Genomic DNA, 24,672 nt, shown 5'->3' on the forward strand with positions numbered 1-24,672 from the left:
CTCCTCCTCCTGCTCCCCGGACCCCGCGGGCTGGGCGAGGAGCGGCAGCGGCGGGGCCTCATGCGGCGGCCGGGACGGCGCTCTCCGCCGCCCGGCCCCAGCACCACCAGCAGCCCCCGCCGCCGCCGATGACCTGGACCAGCAGCATGAGCAGCGGGTACAGCAGCCTGGAGGAGGAAGAGTCCGAAGAGTTCTTTTTCACCGCGCGCACCTCCTTCTTCAGGAGGCCGCCGGGCAAGAGCCGCGCCGCTCCACAAGTAAGTGCCGTGAGACGGGGCGAGAGGGGCGGCTGCCGCCGGGCCAAACCGGGTCGGGCCGGCTCCCTCCGGCTCGGCCTCCACGTGTCCGCCGCCCCCTCCCCCACGGGGAAGGACCCGCGGAGCCGCCCGGGCGCCGGGACGGAGCGGGGAGGAGGCGGCCGGGAAGGGCTTCCCTCGGCAGGCTTCCAGCGGGGCTCCTGTGCCGCTCTCGGCAGCCGGGCTGAGGGACCCCCAGTGCCCGGCGGCAGGGATGTGCCCAGAAATGGCTGGTTCGTGCGGTGAGTGACCGCGGTGTCGGCCCCGCTGCCGCCTCTGCTGGGCACGGCGGGGTCTGCCTCCCCGCTCTTTCGGAGCTCGTTCCAAGGTGAATGACAGCCTCTTCAGCTGGTTTGTTGGCAAGGAAGGGCCCTCTGAAGTGTTTAAGTGTCTTGGTTGAAGCATTCAGACTCAGGCAAGTGGGCCTTTAAGGTGAAGAACTGATTAAATACAAAGCAAAAACTCCGAACCAAGCCCTTGTGCGGGCAGCGTTGAAATTCAGTGGAGGACCTGTCCAGAGCAGTCATTAAACCATATAGGGTAAATGTCACACTTTTTTTAGCTAAGCAGTCTATCCCCCCTCATTTCTCACTTCCCAAAGCACAGGATCTCATTACAGAGATGACGGCCGTCTTTGGAAACTATAGGCAAGCGAGCCTGTTTCTTTTATGCTACTTCTTCATCTGCTCCTACCAGCATTAGTGCCTTCTTTCTGTTCAGTGTCTCTTTCTTCCTACAATCTCTTAGAAGTTTTCCCCACTGGATTTCAGTGTTTGTATGAAACTCACTAACTGTTGTCGTGTGGACCGGGTTATCAACTTGCTTTTGAAAGCCTGGATATGTCAATTGTCCTTTGGTCCACCTGTGGCACTTGTCAAAAAATGTCACCTGTTGCCCACAGCCATTCCTGTGGGCTGTGTTCTGCTGCAGAAAGCCAATCTTGGTTTCTGTTTCTCTGAGGTTATGTTCCATTTGTGATTTGCTTAAAACTGAAACCCTCTAGCTGCCCCTCAGGAAACTCCTGCTCCTGTTTGAGGAAGTGCAAGAGCTCTCTTGAGCTTTAATTTCCTTTGCAAAGTCTGGCAGGGAGCCTGGACACACCCTCTTCCTACACCTGAGCTTGGGCACTTGGAGCAAGTAGGTTGGGACCAGCTGTGCATCAGGTCATGGCTGCTTCTCCAGGGTACTTCTCTTGACACCTCAGCGTTTGTTTTTGTCTCATCCATTTTGAGTTTTATCCTCCCACTAACCTCAGGTGTTCTCTGGAAGCTGCTGAGTGCTGTGGAGTGTCCTTGAACTTCATCTGGTGCCCTATGACCCCTCTGGCTCCCACCTGGCCCTTGGAGTGGTGGATCCTGGTGTGACAGTACTGTGTGAATAGATACCTGACTGCTGTCTGCCTCTGTGTAGCTACTGTACTGTGACATGTGAGAGGACCCATGTCTTAATTCAGATCCTAAAAAAGTACACATCTTTCTAATGCTGTTGTACAAGTTGTGTTCCTAAATAGTAGCATACATAGCTGTACAAGTAGTAAATTGTGCAGATGTGTAGATTTCTGTGTGTGGTGTTAACATTTCCAAGCAAGAGAGACTGGAAAAAGCCCCCCAAAAATGCCATAACTAAAATTTTATATTCTGCTCTAGTCACGCTTCCCAAAATAATACTGCAGTGAGGTGTTGCAGGGTACATATTTAAGTATGAATTTACTAGGCTGGAACAAGTTCATCTGTATTGCTGACTGCAGCATCAGAAATACTCAGCTGGTATTTCTAGTCATGAAGTTACTACCAGTTGCTCTCAACTGATGATTTATAGAGAAAAGAAAAAACCTCCAAACAATGCTGAATGTAGATTTCAACAGTCATGTGGCCAGTAAGAGTGAGTTTCCCCTTCCAGCAATAACAGTCGTAATAAGCCTCTTTGTAGGGATGAGGATGTTACTTTTGGTTTGTATTTGAGGTTTAGTTAAAAAATGCATGCTATGTCCCCTTGAGCAACGAGAAAAGAGGGGAGCTGATAGTTATTGTTTCTGTGTCTTTCTCAACTACACGAATATTAAGTTTTGCAGTGAGGGTTTCTCTTCTTGCAGAAGACTTTAAGTGCGGGCAGTTACGTTTATCCTTCTGTCTTAGCTCCCTCTGCCCCCTTTACTTGCAGGGAAGAAATGGTTTAGAGCATTTGGTTTGCAGCTGTGCTTGCAGAAAAACTCAGTTTAGTGTTTAGCCTTGTTTTGTATGGATTTTCAAAGAAAAGAAAGAAAAGGAACTTCACTAGCTTTAGTAGTGAATTTTTGTCTTCATTTAATTGGGTGAGGATGGGCTTAAATACATCAAATTCTGCAACTGAGACAGGATTAATGAATTGACTGCACTTCTGGTGTAAAACTTTTGTGATAGTACCTTTGGTCTTTGCTTAGGATGCCTAATCTCTGGAGTGGTTAAATATTTAGGCAACTCCTCCTCTCTCTATACCACTTCTAAAAAAATATTGCAGCATAAAACCATTGCAGCATATGATAGGCAGTATGGTGTTTGAGGGTTCAGCAGTAGCCCAGAGTTATTTCTTAAGCAAGAAATACTTCAGTCTGAGGGAAGTGTCAATAAAAATGCAAGTTGCTTTTTGCTGTCTTATTGCTCCAGAAAGTTTAGCTTTATTTAAGATTTCTTATCATCAATGTCTCTTGTAAAATTTGAGTGTCAGAGACTAGATGAAGCTCAGCGTGGCCCTGGTTCATGTTTGCAATGAGTCATTTAATAAACAAAAAAAGCAGAACTGTAAATATTTTTGTCCTGCCAGTCTGACTACTCATGTGAGGTAAAGTTATCCATGTACATAGGCTTTTGCATGATCAGATGGGTGCTTCTGTATGATCAAGCCTTTGGAAATTGTCCACTCCCTGTAGAGAAAATACCAAAATGGGATGTTTGGCAAACTTTTGAAAACTGACCCCTTTCTCCCTATTTCCTCCCACCCACCCCCATCCTTCAGGAAAATTGAAAACAGTCATGCCTGCTGCTGTAAGCCCCACATATGCTGGAGGGATGTGCATCTTCCTGTGTATGTTTTCTGCACTTTCCTCCACATGCCAGTTCCCTGAATTATCCCACTTGGGGCAGGGTTGATCTAATACTTTTCCTTTCTCAGTGGTCTCAATGGACAGTGGCCATTAAAGCACTGTAGGTGGTTAGTTCCAAGCCATGCTGAATTTGTGTCTTCTGTCAGGATGACTGCAAAACCCTGATGACATCCCTGAATTTGGCTCTCCCTACTCTGTTTGAGGGCCCCTTCCACTGTTACTGTAAAGGTTTGAAACATGAGAAGAGGCTGTAGTCAATCTCTCTCTCTGCCCTTATGTGTGAGGAATCTGAGAGACAGGACATCACTGTGCTTTGGAAACCTTTGCTTTGGGAGATGGCAGTGCTATGAAGGTCATGGATCCCAGCAAGAGGGCCAGTCCTGCAGATTCTGTTCAGCATCTGAGTTGTGAATAGTTTGACCACAAAATGTGAGAGAGTTCTGGTTCATGTCTCATGCAAAATGGCTTGGATATAGGAAGTTTGACACTCGGATGCTGCTCTTTTCTTTGGAAAAAAACCCCAAAATGCTGCTGTGTGCTCCTGCATTTCATACAGGACTCTATGAAAGTGTTTACAAGAGAAATGCAATCTCTTCTGTTGTCGATTTCCAAAAGTGCATGTGTTCCTTCTGCACCCAAGAATGTCCTCACTGCCTCACTGTCAACACTGGTCCTTCCCTGTCTGAGGTCTTATTTCTCCATCTCTCTTCCCCTTACTGGTCTTGGTCTTCATGGCTTCCAGTCCTGCTGAGTTCCTTCCCTTGCTCCCTCACCCAGTGCCCTCTGCCATGACATTGGCTTTGTGGCTGTCTTTTCTGCATGTCAGTGGAATTCGCAACTGTGGTAATGGTGGTGGGAAAGGAAGCTAATAAAAAAGCTGGAAATGGAAAGCAGATAGACAAGAGCAGAGGAGGTATAAAGGGGAAAGGCAGAAGGCAGAGGGTAATAGTCTCATCCCTAACCAGTCCTGACAAGGTAATCAGCAATCTCTCATTTCACTGTTGGACTAGGAGGTTTGAAGGGAAAGGTATGGCATTTATTTTTTTAATGGATGAGCTGGTGAAAATGGGAAAAAGTAGGACAAACTTCTGGACACAGACACCTTTTTTTAGGTTTCTTCCAGATGAATTTACACAGTAGGTCGAGGCATGTAATTGAGAGGAAGGGAGACCATTAGAAAAAGCATTTGTTTTGGGAAGAAAACAGTTTCTAGTAGTAAGATGCGATTTATAGCTGCTCAAGCCTAGTTAGGATGTCTTTGTGTTACCAGTGTCCATTATTAATGTTTCACGTTGTTTGGCCATTACGATGACTCTTCCTGGGTTTCCTTTTAGTAACATTCCCTAGGGAAAATGGCTCTCCTGACTACCAGAAAAAATGAGGTTTCTAATTATAGGCTTGCTTTGGAGCCAAAACGTTTAGGTTTGTGTTTGACATGTAGTCGTGAAACTTATTTTTTAAAAAAAGCAACTAAAAATATCCAGTAATGTTTTGTTCTTTTTTTTTTTTAAATCCATTTGGCAGTCAGTGAATATTATGGGGTAAACATTGTCGCAACTGAAATACTTGAAAGTTAAGAGCTGAAGGAATGAGTAGGATAGAGATTGTCTATTTTAAGCCCACATGACTGTGGCAGTGAACTAGTGGTTCTTAATTTGTGTTTTTGCCTCACTCGTCTCTTGGGGCACTTGATGTGGCATGTGTGCATCAGTAACTTGGAGGGGCTTGATGGCCTTTTTATGGTGAACTCAAAGTCCTCTGCTGGTGTCAGATGGCCTCTGGAGGTGAGGTGAAATTTATGTTCTGTGCAGAGGATGCCGATTGCTGTACACAGGTTTATCATCACCATTCGTTCCTGGAATCATCGGTTTAAATTTTGAGGACTTCACTATGTGAAATGGTAACTACTAGTGCACATAAAAAGTTAAGAAACAGGTTTAGGAGAGATGGATTAACATACTGTCCTAATCAGAGTTCAAATCAATAAAACGTGATGAGTGCTGTTAGATTCAGCAATTTAAGTGTCATGAGTGCAGCACCAGCAGCAGATAGTATTCGGACTAGATTAGTAACTCCTAATCTTTACACTGTTTTCTTTAGACCATTTTGGAGGAGGGTCTTGCTGATTAATATTTAGCTATGGCAAGAACACAATTATGAAGAAAAAATAGAAGTAGAAACTGATGCTAGTTTGTCTCTTCTGTAAAAAGCCAGTGGCACCAGTGCTGAATTAACAGTTGCAGACACTAGTGGCTCATGGGTTGGGCACAAAGGGTCAAAGTGAATGGGGTAACATCACAGGCTTGCGGCTGGTCTCTCATGGAGTTCTACAGGTCTCCATCCTTGGCCCAGAGCTTATCCACATCTTCATTAATGACGTTAATTTTGATAATTTCAGATGCAGGACTGGAAGGAATACGAAATAAATTTGCCAATGACACTAAATTGAGAGGAGCTGTTGAGTCCTTCAAAGGCAGAGAGACACTGATAAATTAGAGAGATGGGCAATCACCAGCTATATGAAGTTTAACAAGGGCAAGTGACAGATTCTGCACCTGGGATGGGGCAACACTGGATGTATGTACAGACTAGGGAATGAAAGGCTAGAGAGCAGCGCTGTGGAAAGGGACCTGGGGGTCCTGGTCAGGGGAAAGTTGAATATGAATCAGCAGTGCCCTGGTAGCCAGGAGGGCCCCCCATGTCCTGGGAGGCATCGGGAGCAGCATCACCAGCTGGGAAGGGGGGGTGGGAGGGGATTGTCCTGCTGTGCTCTGCACTGGGGTGGCCTCACCTTGAGTGCTGTGTACAGTCTTGGGCAATGTAAGGAGGATGTTCCCCAAAACTGTAAGGAATGGGCACAGTGTAAGGAAAATACTAAGCCATTGGAGAGTGTCCAAAGGGGGGCAGTGAAGGTGCTGAAGGATCTTGAGGGGATGCTGTAGGAGGAGTGCCTGAAGTCACTTCAGCCTGGAGATCAGGAGATTGAACGTAAAGTTCATTGCCATCTGCAACTTCCTCGTGGGGGGAAATGGAGGGGCAGGTACTGATCTCTTACCTCTTGTAATCAGTGACAGAACACAAGGGTATGGTCTTAAAGTGTGTCAGGGGGAGGCTCAAGCTACCTGTCAGTAAAAGGTTCTTCACCCAGGTAGTGGTCAGGCCCCAAAGAGAAGTGGTCACAGCACCAGCCTGACAGAGTTCAAGAAATGTTTGGACAATGCTCTCAGGCACATGGTATGATTTTTGGGGTGCCCTTTGTAGGGTGAAGAGTTGGACCTTCATGATCCTTATAGGTCCCTTTCAACTCAGGATATTCTATGATTCTAAATAAACTGATTAACAGAGAATTTTGGATTAAGTGATTGGTATGTAATGCAGCATTTGCCTGTGACACTATACTAGAAAGTCAAGGCAAGCAATGTAAAGTTTGTGAAGAGAGACATGAGAGTGACAGATCTCTTGTGCAGGTCTCCTCATGGATAAGGCCAATGTTCAGGCAGCACATTGGGCCAGACTACTCAGCGTACCTTGCACTTCATTCTTAGGTAGAAACAGTAGGGCTGTTACAGGTGCATGCTCACATTTAAAAAAAAGTATATATGCTGGCTATATATATATGTATACACACACACACACACAAAATACTTAGATTTATATATATAAATCTGACACACACATATATAGATTTATGTCTTTTGAGACCAACATTCAGGAAAGGTCTTACAACCAGCAGGCCTACAGATGTTAGAGGTGTGCCATGATGGGACTGAAGCTAGCCCAGGATGCAGTCATCCCCCCAGTTTCAGTGCAGCAGTTACTTAATTACTGCATTGTCAGGCTTTTGTATGGGTTCGGGTGCCTGTATCAAAGCCTGCACGTTTCTGTAGACGGGTATGAATTGACTTGGGGTGAATAATTGCTGCTTTCCTTTTGGCATGCTTGCAGCTCTGTGAGGTTGATGGAATACTGCAGACAGTTTTGAGCAGAGTGCTTCTTATGCAGACATGTCTTTGGCTATGCTAAGTAGCCGCATGTGATTTATGTAGCAATTATGAATGCTTTCTAGTTACTCATCTGTGTGTGTGTTGGAGAGGAATTTGTGTTCCCATATGCAGAGGAATCTATGCTGTGCTGAAAATGATAGTAAAAGCAGCAGTGGTTCGCCTGCCTCTGAGGATGCATCAAATGTTGGTGTTGGGTGTGTAGTACTTGGTATGCCGGTTGTCAGCTTCTCTGTCTCACTCTTTATCCACCAAGTAATTGTACAAAATGCTGTTTGCAAGTGTGTTTTTTTTATAAACTATACAAAATAATATACTAGGGGAAAATTACAAAGGCAGTTGTCTCTAATCTTTTATAGGTATCCATGTTGTCCATAATTAGGACTGCTTATATTGTGATCTGTCTCCACACTGACCCAAGGTGTGGTCAGTTGCATGGATGCACAGTCTAACTGTGCTGTACTCTTCCTCATATTGCACAGTCCTTGTATCTTGTGTTTGCAGTACACAATCAATGCAGACTCTCTATAACCTAATTGGTAATAGTCAAAACTGACTATCAAGTTCTTCTCTGACTGAATATGATAGTTTGCCAAATATTGAAGTGCTTAATTTTATTTCTGCTGAAGCAGGAATCCTGCGATTTGACTTGACCCCTTGAAGTAAAGTTGTAATAGAACAAATTAGAAATATTCACAAGTAGCTTAACACTTTCTTTGATGGCTAATAACCTCTGTTGTACAGGATTTCCTCTCAATGACTTCTTACGTACAGTTGTGCCTAGGTCACACTAGCCTGTAAACTTGAAAGAGTTTACTTCAGATGTTTCATTTAGACCATTATTTTTCTCTTAGTGCATCACTCTCTTCTGAAGAATTTGGCTTCTCAGGATCAAAGCCTGCTCATCTTGCTATTCAGTCCACCAGCAACTTGATTTAATGTGTTCACTTAGATGCATAAGGTGAGGTTGTGGAAGTCTTTCTGTTCAGAGCTGCTCATTTAATTGTAAAATATTCTCATAGTTCATATGAGAAGCATCTGTTAAAGCCATATAAACTTCAGCAACTGCGCTAGGGATTTCAGCATGACCCATTGTGATTGTGTGTACAGAAACTGGCATATTCTTTGGCACTGCCTGAAAGATTAAGAATTTGGTGGTTGTGTATTGCATAACAGGAGAATTGGTCTGCATTGTTTCTCCTCATGTTTTAAATGAGTAAGTTCAAGGGTCAGTATTATTGAGATTAGCATGAGTCAGTGCAAATTTTTGAAACAGATATAATTTGAATTACTGTTTTACAATTTTTTATTACATTATTGATGTGTGGAAAGGTTATGTAGTATAGGCATAGACAGGTGTCTTATGTTACCCTTTATGATAAAACAGGTGAAAAAAAACCCAACCCCTTTTTTTGCGTTTTTGATTAGCTTGCAAGTAGTAGATAAGTTGACATGTTGCAAGTGACCTAGGCTGTGCCTGAAGTACACAGCAGGTACGTGCTGTAGCCAGCTGCAGGAACTGATTGCCCAGCTTTCCAGACTGGTGACTTAAAGAATGGTCAGCCCCTTTTTTGTTACCATACATGTATGTTTAACTTTCAAAAGCAGCGGACGGAGAGGATTTCTGCAGAAGCATTTCTGGATCTGTCAGGCTAGACTGTTGAACCTAAGTGTTAGAGACCAAGGAGCAGAAATATGAGCAGCAAGAAAGTTCTTTTTAATCATATCACACATACAGACTCCCCATTTCCATCACCAGGAGTACTTGGATCCAAAAATTAGACCCATGTGATGGCTGTGATATAGCTGGGATAAATGCTGCAATAAGGGGGTGCTCCTGAAAACTGCTAAAATAAATCCCTAACTCTCCATGTGGCATGGACTTGGCAGCTGAAAGCTAGAAATAGGTATAAGTTTTATATTTGATAGTGAAGGAGAAGGAAGGAATCTTTGTGTACAAGAATTGCCCAATCTCTTGAAGGATAATATGAGCACTTATCAACTGCTGAGAGCAAACTGGAGTAATTTATCCTGCATACATGTGAGGCATGGTAAAAGTAATTTTGAGATGGGGAGTTGATTTGTGACTGTTGTATTTAGGAGCTCTGATGGAAAGAAGGAAGAGAAAGTATTATATCTGTCCTGCTGTAAGTGCAGGCTGAAAAATTGCCTGTTCATATGTCTGCACGTAGGATCAATGTCTTATGTGGAAAAATACACAACTTAACTAAAAGTTCATGCCTGAGGCAGTTGCTCTCTTAGGTGCCCACCTGTGAGTGCTGGCAGTGTAAGAACAGCAGAGCCAGGCTAGCATTATTTGTGCAGGCAACCTGATGCAAGCAGTAACCAGACTCCCATGTAATCTGCGCAAGAGAAATCTGCTTTATTAAGGGGAACTTGATCTTTCATTAAAGAAATCTTACTCTGGTCACGATACTCACAGCTTTCACAGAGCCTAACATAGCACAGTGTTACTTTTCTGCTGCACTGTCTACATAAATTTGTAACTCTGAAGTCTGATTTCCTGTATTTAGAAGTGTATCCAGACCTTTGGGTTAATTTTGATGTAAAATCTAATATTAGGGAGAGTTTGCAGTTTTTGCATGAGTTAGCAGGTCGACTGAAGTTGAACTGGGAGTATTTAACTTAATATTCAAGGGTGTTTTATTTGTTGAATAAAGGGAATGCCTTTTTCCCCTTCCAAGAATATGGGATATGGGGTGATAATTAATGTCAGGAGTCTTAATCAATTCTTTTTGTAATGAAAATAATTTAGCTTTTTTTAGAGAGCCCAGTACGTGGGTTTCAGGATCTAAGTAAATGGATTCACAGTAGCTAGTTAAGGTAGTCGTATAGAGTGGGGCTATTGCAGAGTTCAAAGACTGGAATATCTTCTGTTGTATTTGGTAATGTAATTCAGTTATTTCCCTGGAGAAGTGACTCTTAAAATACTGGATTACTTTAGTTACCTTTTAATTTATGTAGTGGTAAGAAACTACTGCATATGTATATGAATGTCAGAGGAGACAGCAGAGCTTCTGGACATCAGTCAGATAAACCTCTGAATCAGATAATCACATTATTTTATATTTCATTTTTCTATTCTCATTGCATATAAAGTTGAATTAATTTGTGATTAGTTATCTTACTTAAGTTTTCTCTTTGGGCTCTAGGACTATGTCAAAAATTGTTCCTGAACAATTTCCTATGCTCTCACACCCCCCCCCCCCCCCCCCCCCTTATTTTTTCTTCAAGGTCCTAGCCAAGTAAGAGCTTGTTTTATTCTTTGGGTGCTAATTTCTTTCCCTTCTTCTTTAAGTCTGAGACTGACTCACACTGCTGTTGCTTATAACAATTACAACAAGAATTGCTGATAAATCTAAATACTTTCTCTAAACATTCTCTATATCAACTACGCAGTATTGCTTTGGGGTCTGATTTGGGCTTCATGGGAACAAGTTTGTTATCATAGAAATTGAAAAATGGTATTAGTGTTCAGCTGACCATGTGATCTACTACTCTGAGCTTTTGTTGGTACCTTGCTTGCCTAGGAGGTATTTTTGCTGCTTTAAAAATAGTATAGTGTTAGCAAAATAAAATTCAGCTTTACTAAAACCACCATGTTTTAATTGAAGTAGGTTAAAGAAAATATCTTGCATAAGGCTTTTAATTCTGTGCTGTAAATTACAACTTTTTTCTTGAGTGAATATTCAGTAGACACTGTTGTCAAAGAGTATAATAATTGGGAGACTGTTCTTATGGCTGACTCAAACATGTGAGCAACAGGACTTCATGAAGTAGATTTAACTGTGGGTTTCTGGCTTTTTGTTGCTCTGGTCAGAATTATTGAGCTGTAAAATGAAGCAGACAGTTCCTGTGCTTAGTACGGTGAGAGTTTTATGTTCTGGATTAGGCTGGGTGCTAATTAGCCAGCCACTGTCTACCCTTCACAGTGTAGACAGTTCCTACATTTTAGGCCTGATCACAGCCTGTATAACATTGTCCCAGATAAATGCCAAGTATTTAGGCAAGGTGGAGAACCAGTTATGTTTTGTAAATCCAAGTAGCTCTGTTGCTAGTAGGGCATATTGCACCAGAGTTTCTCTTTTGGTTTGTTAAACCCTAGGGCACTTCAGATTGCGTTGATACTGTGATAGAAGGTTTGTTCTAAAATGCAGAAGTAAATGCTGATATGTATCTTCCTCAAGCTGTGAATAAAAATAGAACTGTCTGTAAAATAGTAACCCTAAAAAGTGTCCAGCTATCAGAAGATCTAGTAAGCTGGTTTGAAACATGGCAGGCTGTGAAATGCGAATTTGACTTCTTTATGACCACCGAATCATAGTGAGGTTCCTGGGAATTTAATTCTGTGTTTTGTCACCAAAAAGCTGCTTTGCACTCACCTGTGCCTGAGATGAACTTGTGAAGTGTGTTTTCAGGCGGCAGAGTTATTGACAGCACCCCCTTGGTTTGGCTCACTCCTGTTGGGTGTCCTTGGTTTTCCAGTGGCTGTTAAGCTGTCCCCCACAGCAGTGGGCAGAGGAGCTTTTGGGAAGAGTCTTACACCTGCTGAGCTGAATCCTTTAGAAGAATAAATTTTCTTTTCTTACTGTGCTCCCCAGGAAGGGGTCATCTCACTTGCAAGGAGAGCTTTGGGTACTCTTAGAGTGGAAATCTCCGCTTTGATGGTCATAGCAGTTGGCAATTTGTATATCCAAACTGTTATTCCATTGTTCTACATATTCCTGTGACTGAGGGGTGATAAGATGTGCCTTAATACAAATCTTGGAGGATGTAAATAACTTACAGATTATTCCGATAGAGCAGAAGTTACATATTTAGAAGCATCTTTCTAAAGATCTTTTGTGCTTTTTCAGTCATGGGCAAGAGTGATTAATAGAATTATATCAAAGGTTTTGTTTTATGGCTAGAGTTTGTGGGTTTGTCTACACGGACAGCTGCTTTTGAATTCATGTGAATGTGTTCACATGGTGGGAAGCTTATCTCAGGATGGGGGAACATGACTGTTTATATTGTGCTAAAAGGTTGATATGTGAAGTGAAACATGAAAGCAGTTCCTGATGCTCTGAACTTTAAAACTTGCAGTTGATTTAATTAAAAAATAACTAAAGGCAGATCTTTCCCCACCTCTGAATGTAGACCCCAAATATTCTTCAAAGCATATTTTATTTTAGTGATTTGGTAATTTCCTCTCTGAGGCTTTTTTTAATTTGTCACTGGCATATAAAGATGTAGCTTTGAGTCGCAATGATAAGAGACTATTAGTGCAGTAGGTGTTTGCCTCCTAAGACAGTAAAATGACATATTCTGTGGAAATAACCTAGTATTAAAAAAAAAGTTCATAAACCTAGTGATATTTTCCCCTAGCAGTCTAAGTTCATGATACACTTCTTTCTTAATGATTTATAACTTAAAGTAGCTCCTGAAGTGCATGGTATGGAATGCTAGTATGCCACTCTTGTTTTTTCACTTTTTTCTTCTGTTGTCTCTTCCCCCTTGAATTCTGATGAAGGGTCCTGTTTTAAAATGAGTTTGATGTTAATCAGCCTTTATGGCCAATGCTGGAAAATATAATGTATTATATAGTATAGATTTACTGCACTAAGTAGTTGTGAAGATGTTATGTGGAGGATATTGGATGGGAGCTCCATGCTACTTGTCTGGATTTAACAAGTAGTTACCTATATGTTTTCATCTTCAGAGATCTACCTGGAAGATAGAGTGGGAAAAAAACCAAAACGTTTCAGAAGGCATTTCACATTTGGAAGTAATTGTGTCAGAAACAAAAGGCAAGAGGGTATTTTTTATTATAAGGATTATTAAAACTAGCACTGGTATTTCTTTATGTTGTAGGTATGGGCATTACAGTGTGCTAAGGGCAGTGTGTCAGTCTTGTCATCCCAAGACAGGCAGTCATTAGAAATGTGGTGCCATTCTCTGGATATGGGAAGGAACTGTGTTTTTTAGGTACTTGCAGAGATCCTTTCTCATTCTGGACACGCTCCTGAGTAATGTGCTCTGGGAGACCCTGCTTGAGTGGGGAGGTTGGACTAGATAATCTCCAGTGGTCCCTTCCAGTGTTACTCATTCTGTGATTTTTCCCTGTCTCCTTGCTGTGTGCTTCCAAATGCACCTCAATACTGCCCTTCCAGAGAAATCCAAACTTTGTTCTGACTGCTTCCAACAGACAAGTGTAAAAGTCTGAAATATGGTGGGGATGCTATGCTGAAACTGAGCTGGAATTGGATTCCGTTCTCTTTCAGATGTGTAACAGCAGAACACAACTTTCCTGGTCAACAGTTGTTCTGTTCCCTCTTTGTTGTTCTTGTGATATTTGTGCACTTCCATGGCTCCATGCTCACAAGGAGATCTAACCTGCAGTGGTAATTGGATTGCTGATCTGCACAGGTTGTGTGTAGGCAGGTAGTGGATTTTTGGGTTCATAACTTCACCACACTTCACTTTTAGTGAAGCAAAACATCTTGGTGAAAACACGATAAACTAAATGTTAAAGGTAAGTTGTTTTAAGATGCAAAAGGTCAAAACACAGACCTGGTGAAACTCACAGCACCTATTCTAAGTGTTTTGTAGAAGGGAGGTGCCAAGTACTGCCAGGCTTTCAGTCTCCTAGATTTATCCAATGACCCACGGGGAACAAGTGATGTCTCACAAGGTAGAACACAAGGGGATCATTGTGGAGCAGATAATCCTACCTCTGTTGTTTATGCCCCATTGTATCTCAGCCATACACCTACAAGGTGGAGGTAGCAGGTTTAAGGCTGTTTCAGTGTGGCTGCCGTTTCTTGAGCAGAGGGTGTGGTTCCACTGAAGCTTCAGTTTAATTAAGGTAGGTTTTTGTTCAGATGCCTTCTGTGAATCAGATCTCTCTGTAGTTGCAAGAGGAACAGCTGTGGTGCAAGAGCAGGTGGGGGATGTGCAGATGGGGAAAGTGACTGAGCTGGGCTTAGCTGGTGGATCTGGGCTTTGGGAGAGAAAGCCCCAGCTGATGGTGCAGTGAAGATGTGCCTTAGAGTGTTTGGACAGATTTCTAATACTGGATAGACATGATACAGGTAGGCAGAGGGTGGAGAAGTCTGGGCATTTTGGTTTTGTGTGGTTTCGGTTTGACTTAATTTTTGTGTTTGTTTTTATTCTTTTAATGAATAATGGTTCTGAAAGAAAGAAAGCAGTAGAACTTATTGAATGGCAAATGTGGTTTATGTTTTGGTAAAGCAGTAAAAGTAGTACAGCAAGTAGGATTGCAGTGTAAACCTTGGATTTACTTGCAGGTTCTTGATTTTCAAAATACATGCATTTGTGTATTTCTAGCTCTTTGTATTTTCTGTGGCTTTAGAGTCCTTCCTTAATTGTTCCCTGTAACAGGTTTAACAGGCCAGCTCATCCATTTTGAGAATAAAGTTAAGGGCACTATTTTCAACATATTGAAATGTATTTTAAATGTTTTGCCATACCAAGAGGTAGCTGCACTCTTTCCTGTGCCTTGACCAACTTCAGTCTCCGGCTGAATAAAATTTTTCCACTGCAAGTGTGCGCCTGTTGATGGAAATCGGGTGTTAGTCTTTTGCTTGTTGCTTTGCTTGCCAGTTTTGAGGGAAGGTTAGAAGGGATTTATTAATGTTTGACAAATGTATAATCAGTATCTATTTTCATGCCATTTCATAAAAAGTTTCATAGCTGAAACTGTCTGCCTGTGGTAATGATTGTTGTAATCAACCTTTTGCCGTGATTTTGTTTTGTTGTTTTGGGCTTTACTGTTTATAGTATGAACTGCACTTACTGTTGTTTTCACAAGTGTAAATATGGGCAGCTTTTTGGATGTAACTGCTTGAGAGGAAGAAAGTTTATTTTGCTGGATAGAAGACAGAAAAATATAAGTGAAAAAGCTACAGCAAGGGGAGGAGGCAACTGCTCTTGGCAGGAGATCCTGCTCTGCTGGTGGACCACTGGAAAAGAGAAGGCAAGCTTGTGCCCCCCTTCTGCCTTTCTTTAATCACAGCATGGGGACATTAGAGCATCTTGACTTCTGACAGTTTTTGCTTGTTTTAAAGAGGGAGAACATTACCTGATTAGCTTCTGGACAAACTGGAAGGCCACATCATGATTCTTTTTTTCTCTTATTTTTTTCCTGCTTTTTTTTTCTACTCCCACACAATACTGAAGATAACAAATAGGACAGAACTCAGATAAGTAAGGCACTAGTTGTCAGGATCGTGGTAAATAGCAGAGCTGTGTATGCTATTAATGAAAGAAAAGTATGAAGTGTAAAAAATACTGATAATAAATAAATAAATAAAATGATACCTCATTACATGGCAGATTAGATCTATTCTTTTTTACCTTGATTGTTATTGTTGTATGAGACACAAGATGTTCCCTCCCTTCCTTGTTCTCTTAGATCTTTCTCTTACAAACGTGTGAATCTGCTTCAGGTACTTTGTTAAAACAAACAAGCAACCAGTATGGACTGCTATCAGCAGACTGGAGAAGCCACCATCAGGAGCAGAAGGACCAAAACGTGACTGACATTGCCAAGACCTGGAAGCATTTGATGGTTTTCTGGAGGCAATCTCATTTTGTAGTAGTCTCTGAACTTGGCCTTTAAATGAATACAGTGCACTGGGGCACTGAGAAATCTGTGTAAATACTTAGATTTGTGCATAATCAGTTTTGTTTCTGCCAATTAGTAATAGCTTTTAGGAAGTAATTGCAAAGTCTGTTTTATTTTATTGAGAGCTGAAGAAGGGAGCCACTGGAGGCCTCCTGCCTTGGAGAAAAGGCCCTTCTGCTCTCCAGAGAGCTGTGCTGTGACCTGGGTACAGGATAAGGCATCTGGGTGACCAAGCTGCCTGGAAGTAAAGGAAGAGCTCTGGGTCAGCTTTTGTGCAGGTGGGGGATGCTGGAGTTGGGAGGAGGCTGTGAGCCCTGTAGCTTGAGTGTTCAGTTCATTCCAGTTAGCAGTTCAGGAAGTTGGGGATCGAGCATGCTGGGCTCCTTACCCAAGAGAGAGGAGTCCAGAGAGCTGAACAGCAAGGAGGATGTCTCAGGGAGCACCTGCTGGCAACTGGAGCAGAGGTTTGCACATGTGCTGGGTGCTGTGGGTGACTTCGGTGGGGCTGGTGGCCAGGTGGAGGTGGTGGTCTGTGTTGCAGCAGTGCAGGTGTTGGGTTGATGGAAGCTCTGAAGAGGGTGACCTGGTCTGAAAGGAATGATGAGTCTAGTCTGTGCTATACAAGCAGCGATGTTTATGAGAACAGCTTATGTATAAGGAAAGGTGTGCAGGGTTTTTGTCATCTTCCAGCCACTGTTTTGTTGTGTGTCAGAACTGGCTGGACTAGCTTTATGCTGATACCATCAACTTAACTTTTGTGTGTTCTTTTAAACCTCTTCCTTGGTGGCTGTGATGCCTGAAGAGGTCATAAAACAATACCTGTCTGGATGCAAATGATTTTCAGATGGTTTTTATAATCTCTTAAGCAAAGCTATTTATAAGCATTGGTATGTTGCTGCTTGGAGGCTTGAGGGTACTTGCCGATGGTAGACAGGTGGTTAAATGTTCATGCATAAGTCTAGAAACCAGGGCCTAATACTAGTCCATTGACTTCTTTTGTAGTATTAGGTGGATATTCTTAAGAGTTTAGATGTAGTTTAAAAAGGAAAGTCCTTTTTGTCAGTGTGTGACTGTGCTGGAAATTGAACTGACTTTCTGCAACAGCCTTCAGGATGCTTTGGCTGTTCTTCAGAGAACTTGTTTGGAAGTAAATGTAGAAAGTATAGGGTTTTTTCCTCCTGAATTAACATGACAGATAAATGAAGTATGTAGTAAATATAACAGTATTTAAAATTTGGGTGTTGACAGACAGTGGAAGTGGGTGAGAGAGTGAAATTTGTAAAGCTGCTGTCCACTAATTGCACTTTTCTATCACATACTTGCCAGCAAAAAGAAAAAAAACTTCCATCATTTAATTTTTGGGTAGACAGGCAAATGCAGACTAGTTACGTGGAAGTGTTTCCTCTGGCACCCTTCATTGCTTATGTGAGTCTTTGCTTATGACCTGAATTCTGGGAAGGTATCCAAGCCCTATGCAGGCTGAAGTGCTTATCTCTTGAGTGTTTTCTTTTCTTTTGCACAACAGAATACACAGACCTGCTTAGCAAATGCAGACCTACTTAACAAACACCCATGCAATTATAGCTCCGTGTCCCATTTCAAATTCTCCTGCCCCACCAAGGCTATGCATGTAAAGGTCTTGTTCTTCAGTTCCACTTTGTTCTTTTCCCTTGAACCTTGCTGGTGTCTCTTTTATTCTCTTAGTTTGAAAATGTTCTTAGTTAATCTTACAGCTTATTTTCAAGGTGATCTGTCATCTTACATTCATCTCTGGAGGAAAAATTAATTTTCTGAGCAAAACAAGTTGTCTTCTGTTTTTATTTGAACAGTTGCACAGTGAACATAAATGCATGAAGAATTTTTCTTTTGCATCCCTGTTACTGATGTAACAGTAGCCTCTTGCAAGAAGCTGCTGTGAGAGTGGTGTTTCTGAAACTCTGGAACTCCATTTTCATTGCTGCAAGAGTCACACTGGCATAGAAGATCTGTGGTATTCGCCTATCTGATAGCTGGGGAGGCTGAAAGCTCTTCGTGCAAGGCACAAGTAGAAACTTGAGTGGCAGAAATACGAGTGGGTTTGTACTGTCTCTCAACGTAGTATGTAGCTCTTTAAAAAATCAGTTGTTGCTGTGGAAGAGGTATAGCTTAACACAAAATCTTTCCTGACTTGCTGCTTGTGGTAGAATCTCAAAACTGTCCTGGCTGTCTATTTTTAGCTCTGCTTTCTGCAGGAGTGACGCTTCCATTCCCTCTCCTAAGCTTAGATAACATGTTGACCAGAACTCAGAAAGGTCTGGAAACACACAGGTATTGAAGGTTCTACAGACCTTTTGCTAACGTGTAAGAAGGATCTGCAGAGGAACAAACCCTGCTGGTGCTCCAGCCAGAAGGTCAGCAAATGCCATTTGAGACATCAGGGCAGCAGCTCAAAAGACAAGCTGTATAATTCGTACGAGGGAGAACAACTTGAATCGCAACTTGTCTCTTTGGAGGCATCCATGTGGAAGTGTCATGTAGTTTAGTTAACAAGTAAGCTGTATGCAAGATCAAGGCAAATGGGGCTTTATTAGTTCCTTTACATTCAAACCACTTGGGGGTTTCTTGTTGCCTTTTCAGAGGCTACTGGAAGAATTTTCAGTATTGAGTGGAGCTGATGCTGTCCCTGACCTTGGGTCATTTGAATCAGAAGATGTCTTTAGAACAGCCTTGCTTTTTTAGAACAAGGGAGGACTGGGAGGTTTTGAAAAGTTGGATAAATAACAATGTGTTTGTATGGCCTTGTAGCAGCCTGGGCTGTTTATGGCAGGGAGTATAGCAGGAGCTTTGTTTAACATTTCTGTCCTGGCTTTCCCTCTGGCATTGGTGGCACTCTGTGGATGCTCAGTGTAGGGAAGGGAAATGGGTTGTGTCCACTGCTGCTGACTGTGGCTGTGTTGTCAGTCCTATGTGTTTATCTAGAGAAGAGTCAGCATCTTAAGTGTGTTTACTGTCTTACACAGTGTTTGGCATAGTTCACTTTGTGTCCTAGACAGTCCAGGGGCCTGCCTAGTGAGAGAAGACAACTTACTTTTGTCTCGAAACAGTGAAAAGCTGTGAATGCTCCCAGTGAAGGAGGCTTTGATATTACCTTTTCCCTGGACTTTTGTGTATTTGTTGCAGTACAGAGGTTATCCCATTATCCCCTTTCCGTTTGGAGTTGCAGATACTTGAGCGTCCTTCCCATCCCCCAGTTCTGCCTCTCAATGCTTCCTCTTCTGGAATAAAGTGCTGCAGGACTTCCTTCAATGGGCTTTCTTAGCTGAGAAGCTCCTGAGGTAGCCATGCTCAGCAGCAGGCCTATTCTGGATTCTGGCAGGATTATGAATTACCGCATTACAACAATGAATACGTGCTTTTCCCTAACCATTCTTATCATGAGACATAGATAAAAATGGGCAGATGCATCTTTAATGCATTTATAAACCTCAAAGGATTTAGCTTTCTTTTAAAGCAGGCATCTGTCTTTGCATTTCATACTTTGTTTTCTTGTGGTTACTTGAAAATCCGCGTGTGATCCATCCTGACTGTAACTTTTTGCAGATATTTATTGGGGATTATTTCCATTGATGAGTGGGATTTAGGAATGATTTTTAGAAGTGATGCGTCTTACTTCTGCAGAACTAATTTTTTGAAACAGCTTAAATCTGTCATTGGTACTGTAAACAACCCAGGACACCTTGTGTAAAAAATTTCTTTCTAGACCCGTTCTGTGTTGTATGGCAGAGACTGAAGGGCTCTTTGATAGTCTAGTTCTCTCCAGATGAGGCAAACACTGGAAAATCTTTTATTAGGAAAAACAAGTCAAATATGTCTTCATATTAATCACATCTGTGTCTTTTAGAATTAAGCAGAGGGAATGGTGTATTTTGGTCTCTGCAATTCTCTGACATGAAAAAGTTTGTGGAGTTTTGTTTTTTCTTTTTTTTTTTCCTTAACCAACAGTTGATATAAAAGGGACAGGATTGAGAACTTCCTGGTTTCTAAATAAAATATCCTTCTGTTTGATACAATCTTTTGTATTTTGTCAGGGAAAAAACTTTTATTTTGCAGTTCATGAGGCATAGGATTTAGTCATATATGATAAGCACTATATGCCAGAACAGAGGATGCTGTTTTCTTTATCGCGTTCCTGTTTTTGCCACTTCCATCTTTGGAAAATGGGATTCCTTTGGATTCCTTGGTTATAGTAAGCAGCTGATTACATGTCTTAGCTGGAGCACGCAGATAACTCTTTCCCTACCAGCTGGTTGAATGGAAGCATGCTAAATTCTTACCTTACTCTTAATTGTACTCTGGGATGTCAGTAAACTGGTAAGCTGTCAAGAAAAGCTGGAGTATTTGTAGTGTAAGTAAAAATATCTTAAAGCAGGAAAATAGTTTTGAATAAAATAACAGAATATTCAAGTTTGTAATTTGGCTAAATTTCAATATCTTCTGCGTGTCTGCCTTTTATAGAGATGCTTCCTTTCCTAATGAGGATGTCTTGCTTCCTTGCCCTGTCTCAGTAACTGCATAACATGACTGATGCTTTGAAGAAAGATGGTTCATTCTGCAGGGTGGATTATAAGCAGGTGATTTATAAGAAAATCATGAAGTACAGTAGGAAATTTTTTAAACATTAAGTCTGATTAAAAATATTAATAAAGGAAACACTTCTTCTGAATGCGGAAATGGTGCCTAGAGAAGGACAGCGTGACATTTGCAGTTCTGTAATTTTAAAATAGCTTCTGGATAAACTTTTCCCATTTTTTTTTCCAGTCTCCATTGTTTTTATTGTTAATAGTCAACTACTAGACATAAGAGATTCACATTAAAGTTTATTAAAGTGAGTGTGTGAAAATTTTGGCATGCATGAAACTTATCTCAGTAACCCTGTAATATCATAAAGGGCACATGGTGATTTACATAATTTCAAGTAGCATTTTCCCATACTAATTCTCTTTACTACAGGCCCCAAGTCAAAATTTGAATGGTGCTTTATCTAATAAACCTCACAGCTGTCCCTTGCTGTAGAGCTGACAGTTCATTCAGTGTGCAGAGGAAATGCATAATCTGACTAAAGAAGTCTAGAGTGGGTAACCCCACACAGGCTTGACTGCTCTGGCACAGAGTTAACTTGTGAGGTTGTCCATTAGCTCCCAGTAAAAAAAATCAGCTGAGGATGGGGGCTTGCCAAGTTTAAAGGCACATGGTGAATTTCTGAGGCTGGCTGTCAGTTGTCTGCTTAGGTGTGTCTGATGGCTCTGGCATCAATATTACAACTTCTACAGTTTTGTGCTTATAATTCTGGACAAGGATTGGCCATACACAGGGGCTGTTGCAGTTGATGTACTCTTCCGTTACTATTTCGACTCCTGGGCTGTTTTCCTGTGGCAAGCATCTGCAGTCTTAGTGTCATACTTTCATACTAGATATAGCCTTTAAGGCCTCCAATCTCTCCAAAATGAAGAATGCAGTAAAAAGAAGAAGGAAAAGAAATTTGCATGTGTAGTTAATTTGTTGCACTTTTTCAAATAGCTTCACTGGTGGGGAAAAAAGTCTTGTTTCAAATCCCATGTTAATACTCTTGAAGTCCGGATTTCTTCTAGATCTGATGAGTCCAGAGCTTTAGATTTGAACTTGTACATATTGAGGTTTTGCCTATACTGTTTACTCAGGGACCATTTTGAATGCTTCTCCAGTGGGGGAGGGAAGAGTCTTTTAAGGGTGAAGCAGTGTAAAGGAATTCAGCAAAGACTAGGGCATGTTATCTGCAGGTTTGTGTAGAAATGCCTTTAATTTCTTGCATTTAAGAAAGAACCAACCCGAACCCTAGAAAACTTAATAGAGCATTTAGCATGCATTGTGTGAGTGGCTCAGGAAGTTGTTCACTGAGTGGAGCAGATTGAAGCTGCTGGAGAAAAATCTTAAGATACTCTGTGTATTGCCTCCTGTACTGGGTGCACCTTGTTTTGCTAGCTTGGTTTTTCTTCTAGAGTTAGTTTCCTGACACACTAGTGAGCTGACTTTCACTCACCAAGGGTTTGATGAAATGCTGAGAGCCAGGGAAGGACGTGAGACCCCACAGATGCAGGGAAGCGAAATATTCCATTTGTCCTTGAGAGCAGCAAGTTGCTGGGTTGTGTCACACCTAGGAAAACCTAACACTTGTGTTTGACCAAGTCTGGGTGATAGTGCTGTGGTGTTTGCTCCCTAGAGCAAACGAAAGCTATTAGGACTCCTGTGCGATACAAATTGATGTCTGTGTTGTGCAGCGTAATACTGGTTCCATTTTTTCCTTGCTTAAGCTGATACAGCCTTTGGTGGGGCTGTAGTGTGTGAGATCAGGGAACTCCAGTACCATGACTCATCTGGGGAAAAAAAGGGAGTGGGGCTGTTTGAGTACATGTGCTAGCAGAAAATCATCTATGTCTCTTTGGAGCTTTAACCTTGCCAGTCAAGATGCCTGGGATGTGAGAAAGCCGACTGGGTTGTGGAGAGTTTTGCAACGTGGACTGAGTCCTCTACTGTAGCTCTTGGCAGTGACATGTGCTGCAGGGATGCCTTGGTGTTTGAGGAGGAGCTGCTTGATGTTCAGCAGAATTTATGGGCAGTAACTTGGTACTTGCCATGTCAGAACACAGAGAATTTGTATGGGGGTTTTCTGCATCAGACCATTCACCTGCTTGTGCTTGCCTTTCTTCTCATTATTTTCCCAGCTCCCCACAGTAGATGACTGACTAGACAGTGTTGTTTTTTTTTAAATAAATGCCTTCCTTTAATGGTGATTTAAGGTGGCACACAACAACATACAGTTCCACCTACTCATAAGTCTTGAGCATTAAGGAAATACATGGTAGCTACAATTCTAAATTACTTGCTATTGGGAAATTGAAAATTGGATGCACAGGCTTCAAGTCTGAAGATGTTATCTGTCTTTTGGAGAGATCTAATGAAGAGTGTCTTTTTTCCAGAAGTACCTTTCATTGTTAGTCTGAATTGATATTATGCATAATAGGTTCTTTGAAGCATTTTGTCATCTCACAAACAACTCATAAACAGCTCTCCTCCATCTTTTCTCTTGGTCAGAGGGCTCTTCCTTCAGCTTTGTTAAATTGGCAATAGATGACGTGTCAAAAACAGCAGAAAAATTTTACCTTTTATTTTAAAGCAAAAAATTTGAAGTGAAACTACCATGTAATCTTTTTCCATATGTTCATATTTCACTTTTGCTGCTGCAAATGGAAGCTAATTTTTATTGATTTTTTATTGATTATTACTTAGGAAATACTTACACAGGTAATCTGCTCTATTCAGAAATAATTTGTAAACATACTGAATCTGTCTGCAAAAATGAGCTTAAATGCATTTTGAAAAAGACCAAATATGCAGGGATATCAAGCTTGCAGCAAGTGATGAAGGATGTTCTGTTTTTTGTGTTATTACAGGCATACCATGGTATTAAATGTAAAGACAAGAATAAGTGTTAAGTTTTAAATTCATGTGTTTTGGACTTTACCATGCAAATAAGCTTTGTTGTTACAGGTTTGATATGGAAAGAATTAAAGGATTTTTATCTTTTATGCAACTGACAGCACTTCACCCTACACCTTCAGAGTAGTTGATGACAGCTGCAAGCACTTGACACATGTGAAAATCAGACTTCAAACTCTTGAAGTTTGGAAAAGCCTTTCAATCTCCTGACCTGTTAAATGCATTATTGAAATGGAAGGTAATTTAGAAAAAGACTCTGGGTCTGTAAGTCTCAAATTTAGCACTACATTTTGCTTACTCTTATAAACACTTCCTAAAATGGCCTAGCTGCTGTGACATGTACTTTTACAGAAGAAAACCCCAGGACTTGACATCAGTGCTTTCTCAGAAGCTTGCTTTATGTGCAGCAATAGGAGCAATCTTGTCTTTTGCTTAAGCTTTAATTTGAATTTAGTCAGTGGCACCCAGCAGCTTCCTCTGAGATGTGCAGCAGGTACAGCAATGGCTGTCCCCAGATACAAGAGGACATTTGGTGAATTAAAGTGCACCTCTGTAGGAAAAGAACAGTCTTTCCCTTTCCTTTTTAACAAGCATTTTAAATCCCTTTAGGTTTTTAGCTGTTGAAAAGTGATGTGCTGCTTCCTTTTTCCTTGGCTTTCACAGTGAGAAGAGACACACTGATCTCGATTAATAGTTATCAGCAACCAACATAGCTCCTCTTTTTAGCACCTCTAGATCACCAAACTGTCCTGTTTCCATTGCTTTTTATTATTTACTCTATTGTATGACCAAGGAAGTTGTATTACTTGACTCACAAATCTGCTGATTAGTTGCAGTTGGCTCTTTATCTTAATTTCCTTTTTTGCTTGCTATGTTATGTGAATAGTATCTTTAGGGAAAGGAGGAAATTGAAGTGATGTTTGTGCAGGCCAGGCTGCTATAGCTTACCTTCATCTGTGCCCTCTGAGAGTGGCCCAGGAAGGGCAGGACGACAGCACCTGTTGCAGGAAGATCAAATCATGTTTGTTGTACTAAACCAGACACAGGACAAACTGTAAACGAAGGCTGAGCCTTCCTGGGCATGGTATTGACTTCTGGAGAACTGGAAGTCAGAAGTGTAGCAATCTGTTTCTT

At 41.6% G+C, this 24,672-nt stretch overlaps 1 protein-coding gene across 2 annotated transcripts in view; it reads left to right on the plus strand.

The window, feature by feature from the left end:
* The window catches only part of RASSF3 (Ras association domain family member 3), an 89,493-nt gene that overhangs the window by 40,134 nt on the left and 24,687 nt on the right, over nucleotides 1-24,672 (plus strand). Inside the window, exon 1 of one of the 2 annotated variants that reach the window (XM_062491171.1) lies at nucleotides 129-257. The exons of the other annotated variant lie outside the window; for it this stretch is intronic. Coding sequence (XP_062347155.1) covers nucleotides 129-257 — 129 coding nt within the window. Of the gene's footprint in view, nucleotides 1-128; nucleotides 258-24,672 lie in introns of those variants that run through there. 2 annotated transcript variants of the gene reach the window in all.

Source organism: Cinclus cinclus, chromosome 4, assembly GCF_963662255.1.
Source record: "Cinclus cinclus chromosome 4, bCinCin1.1, whole genome shotgun sequence".
In the NCBI taxonomy this organism is placed as follows: Eukaryota; Metazoa; Chordata; class Aves; order Passeriformes; family Cinclidae; genus Cinclus; species Cinclus cinclus.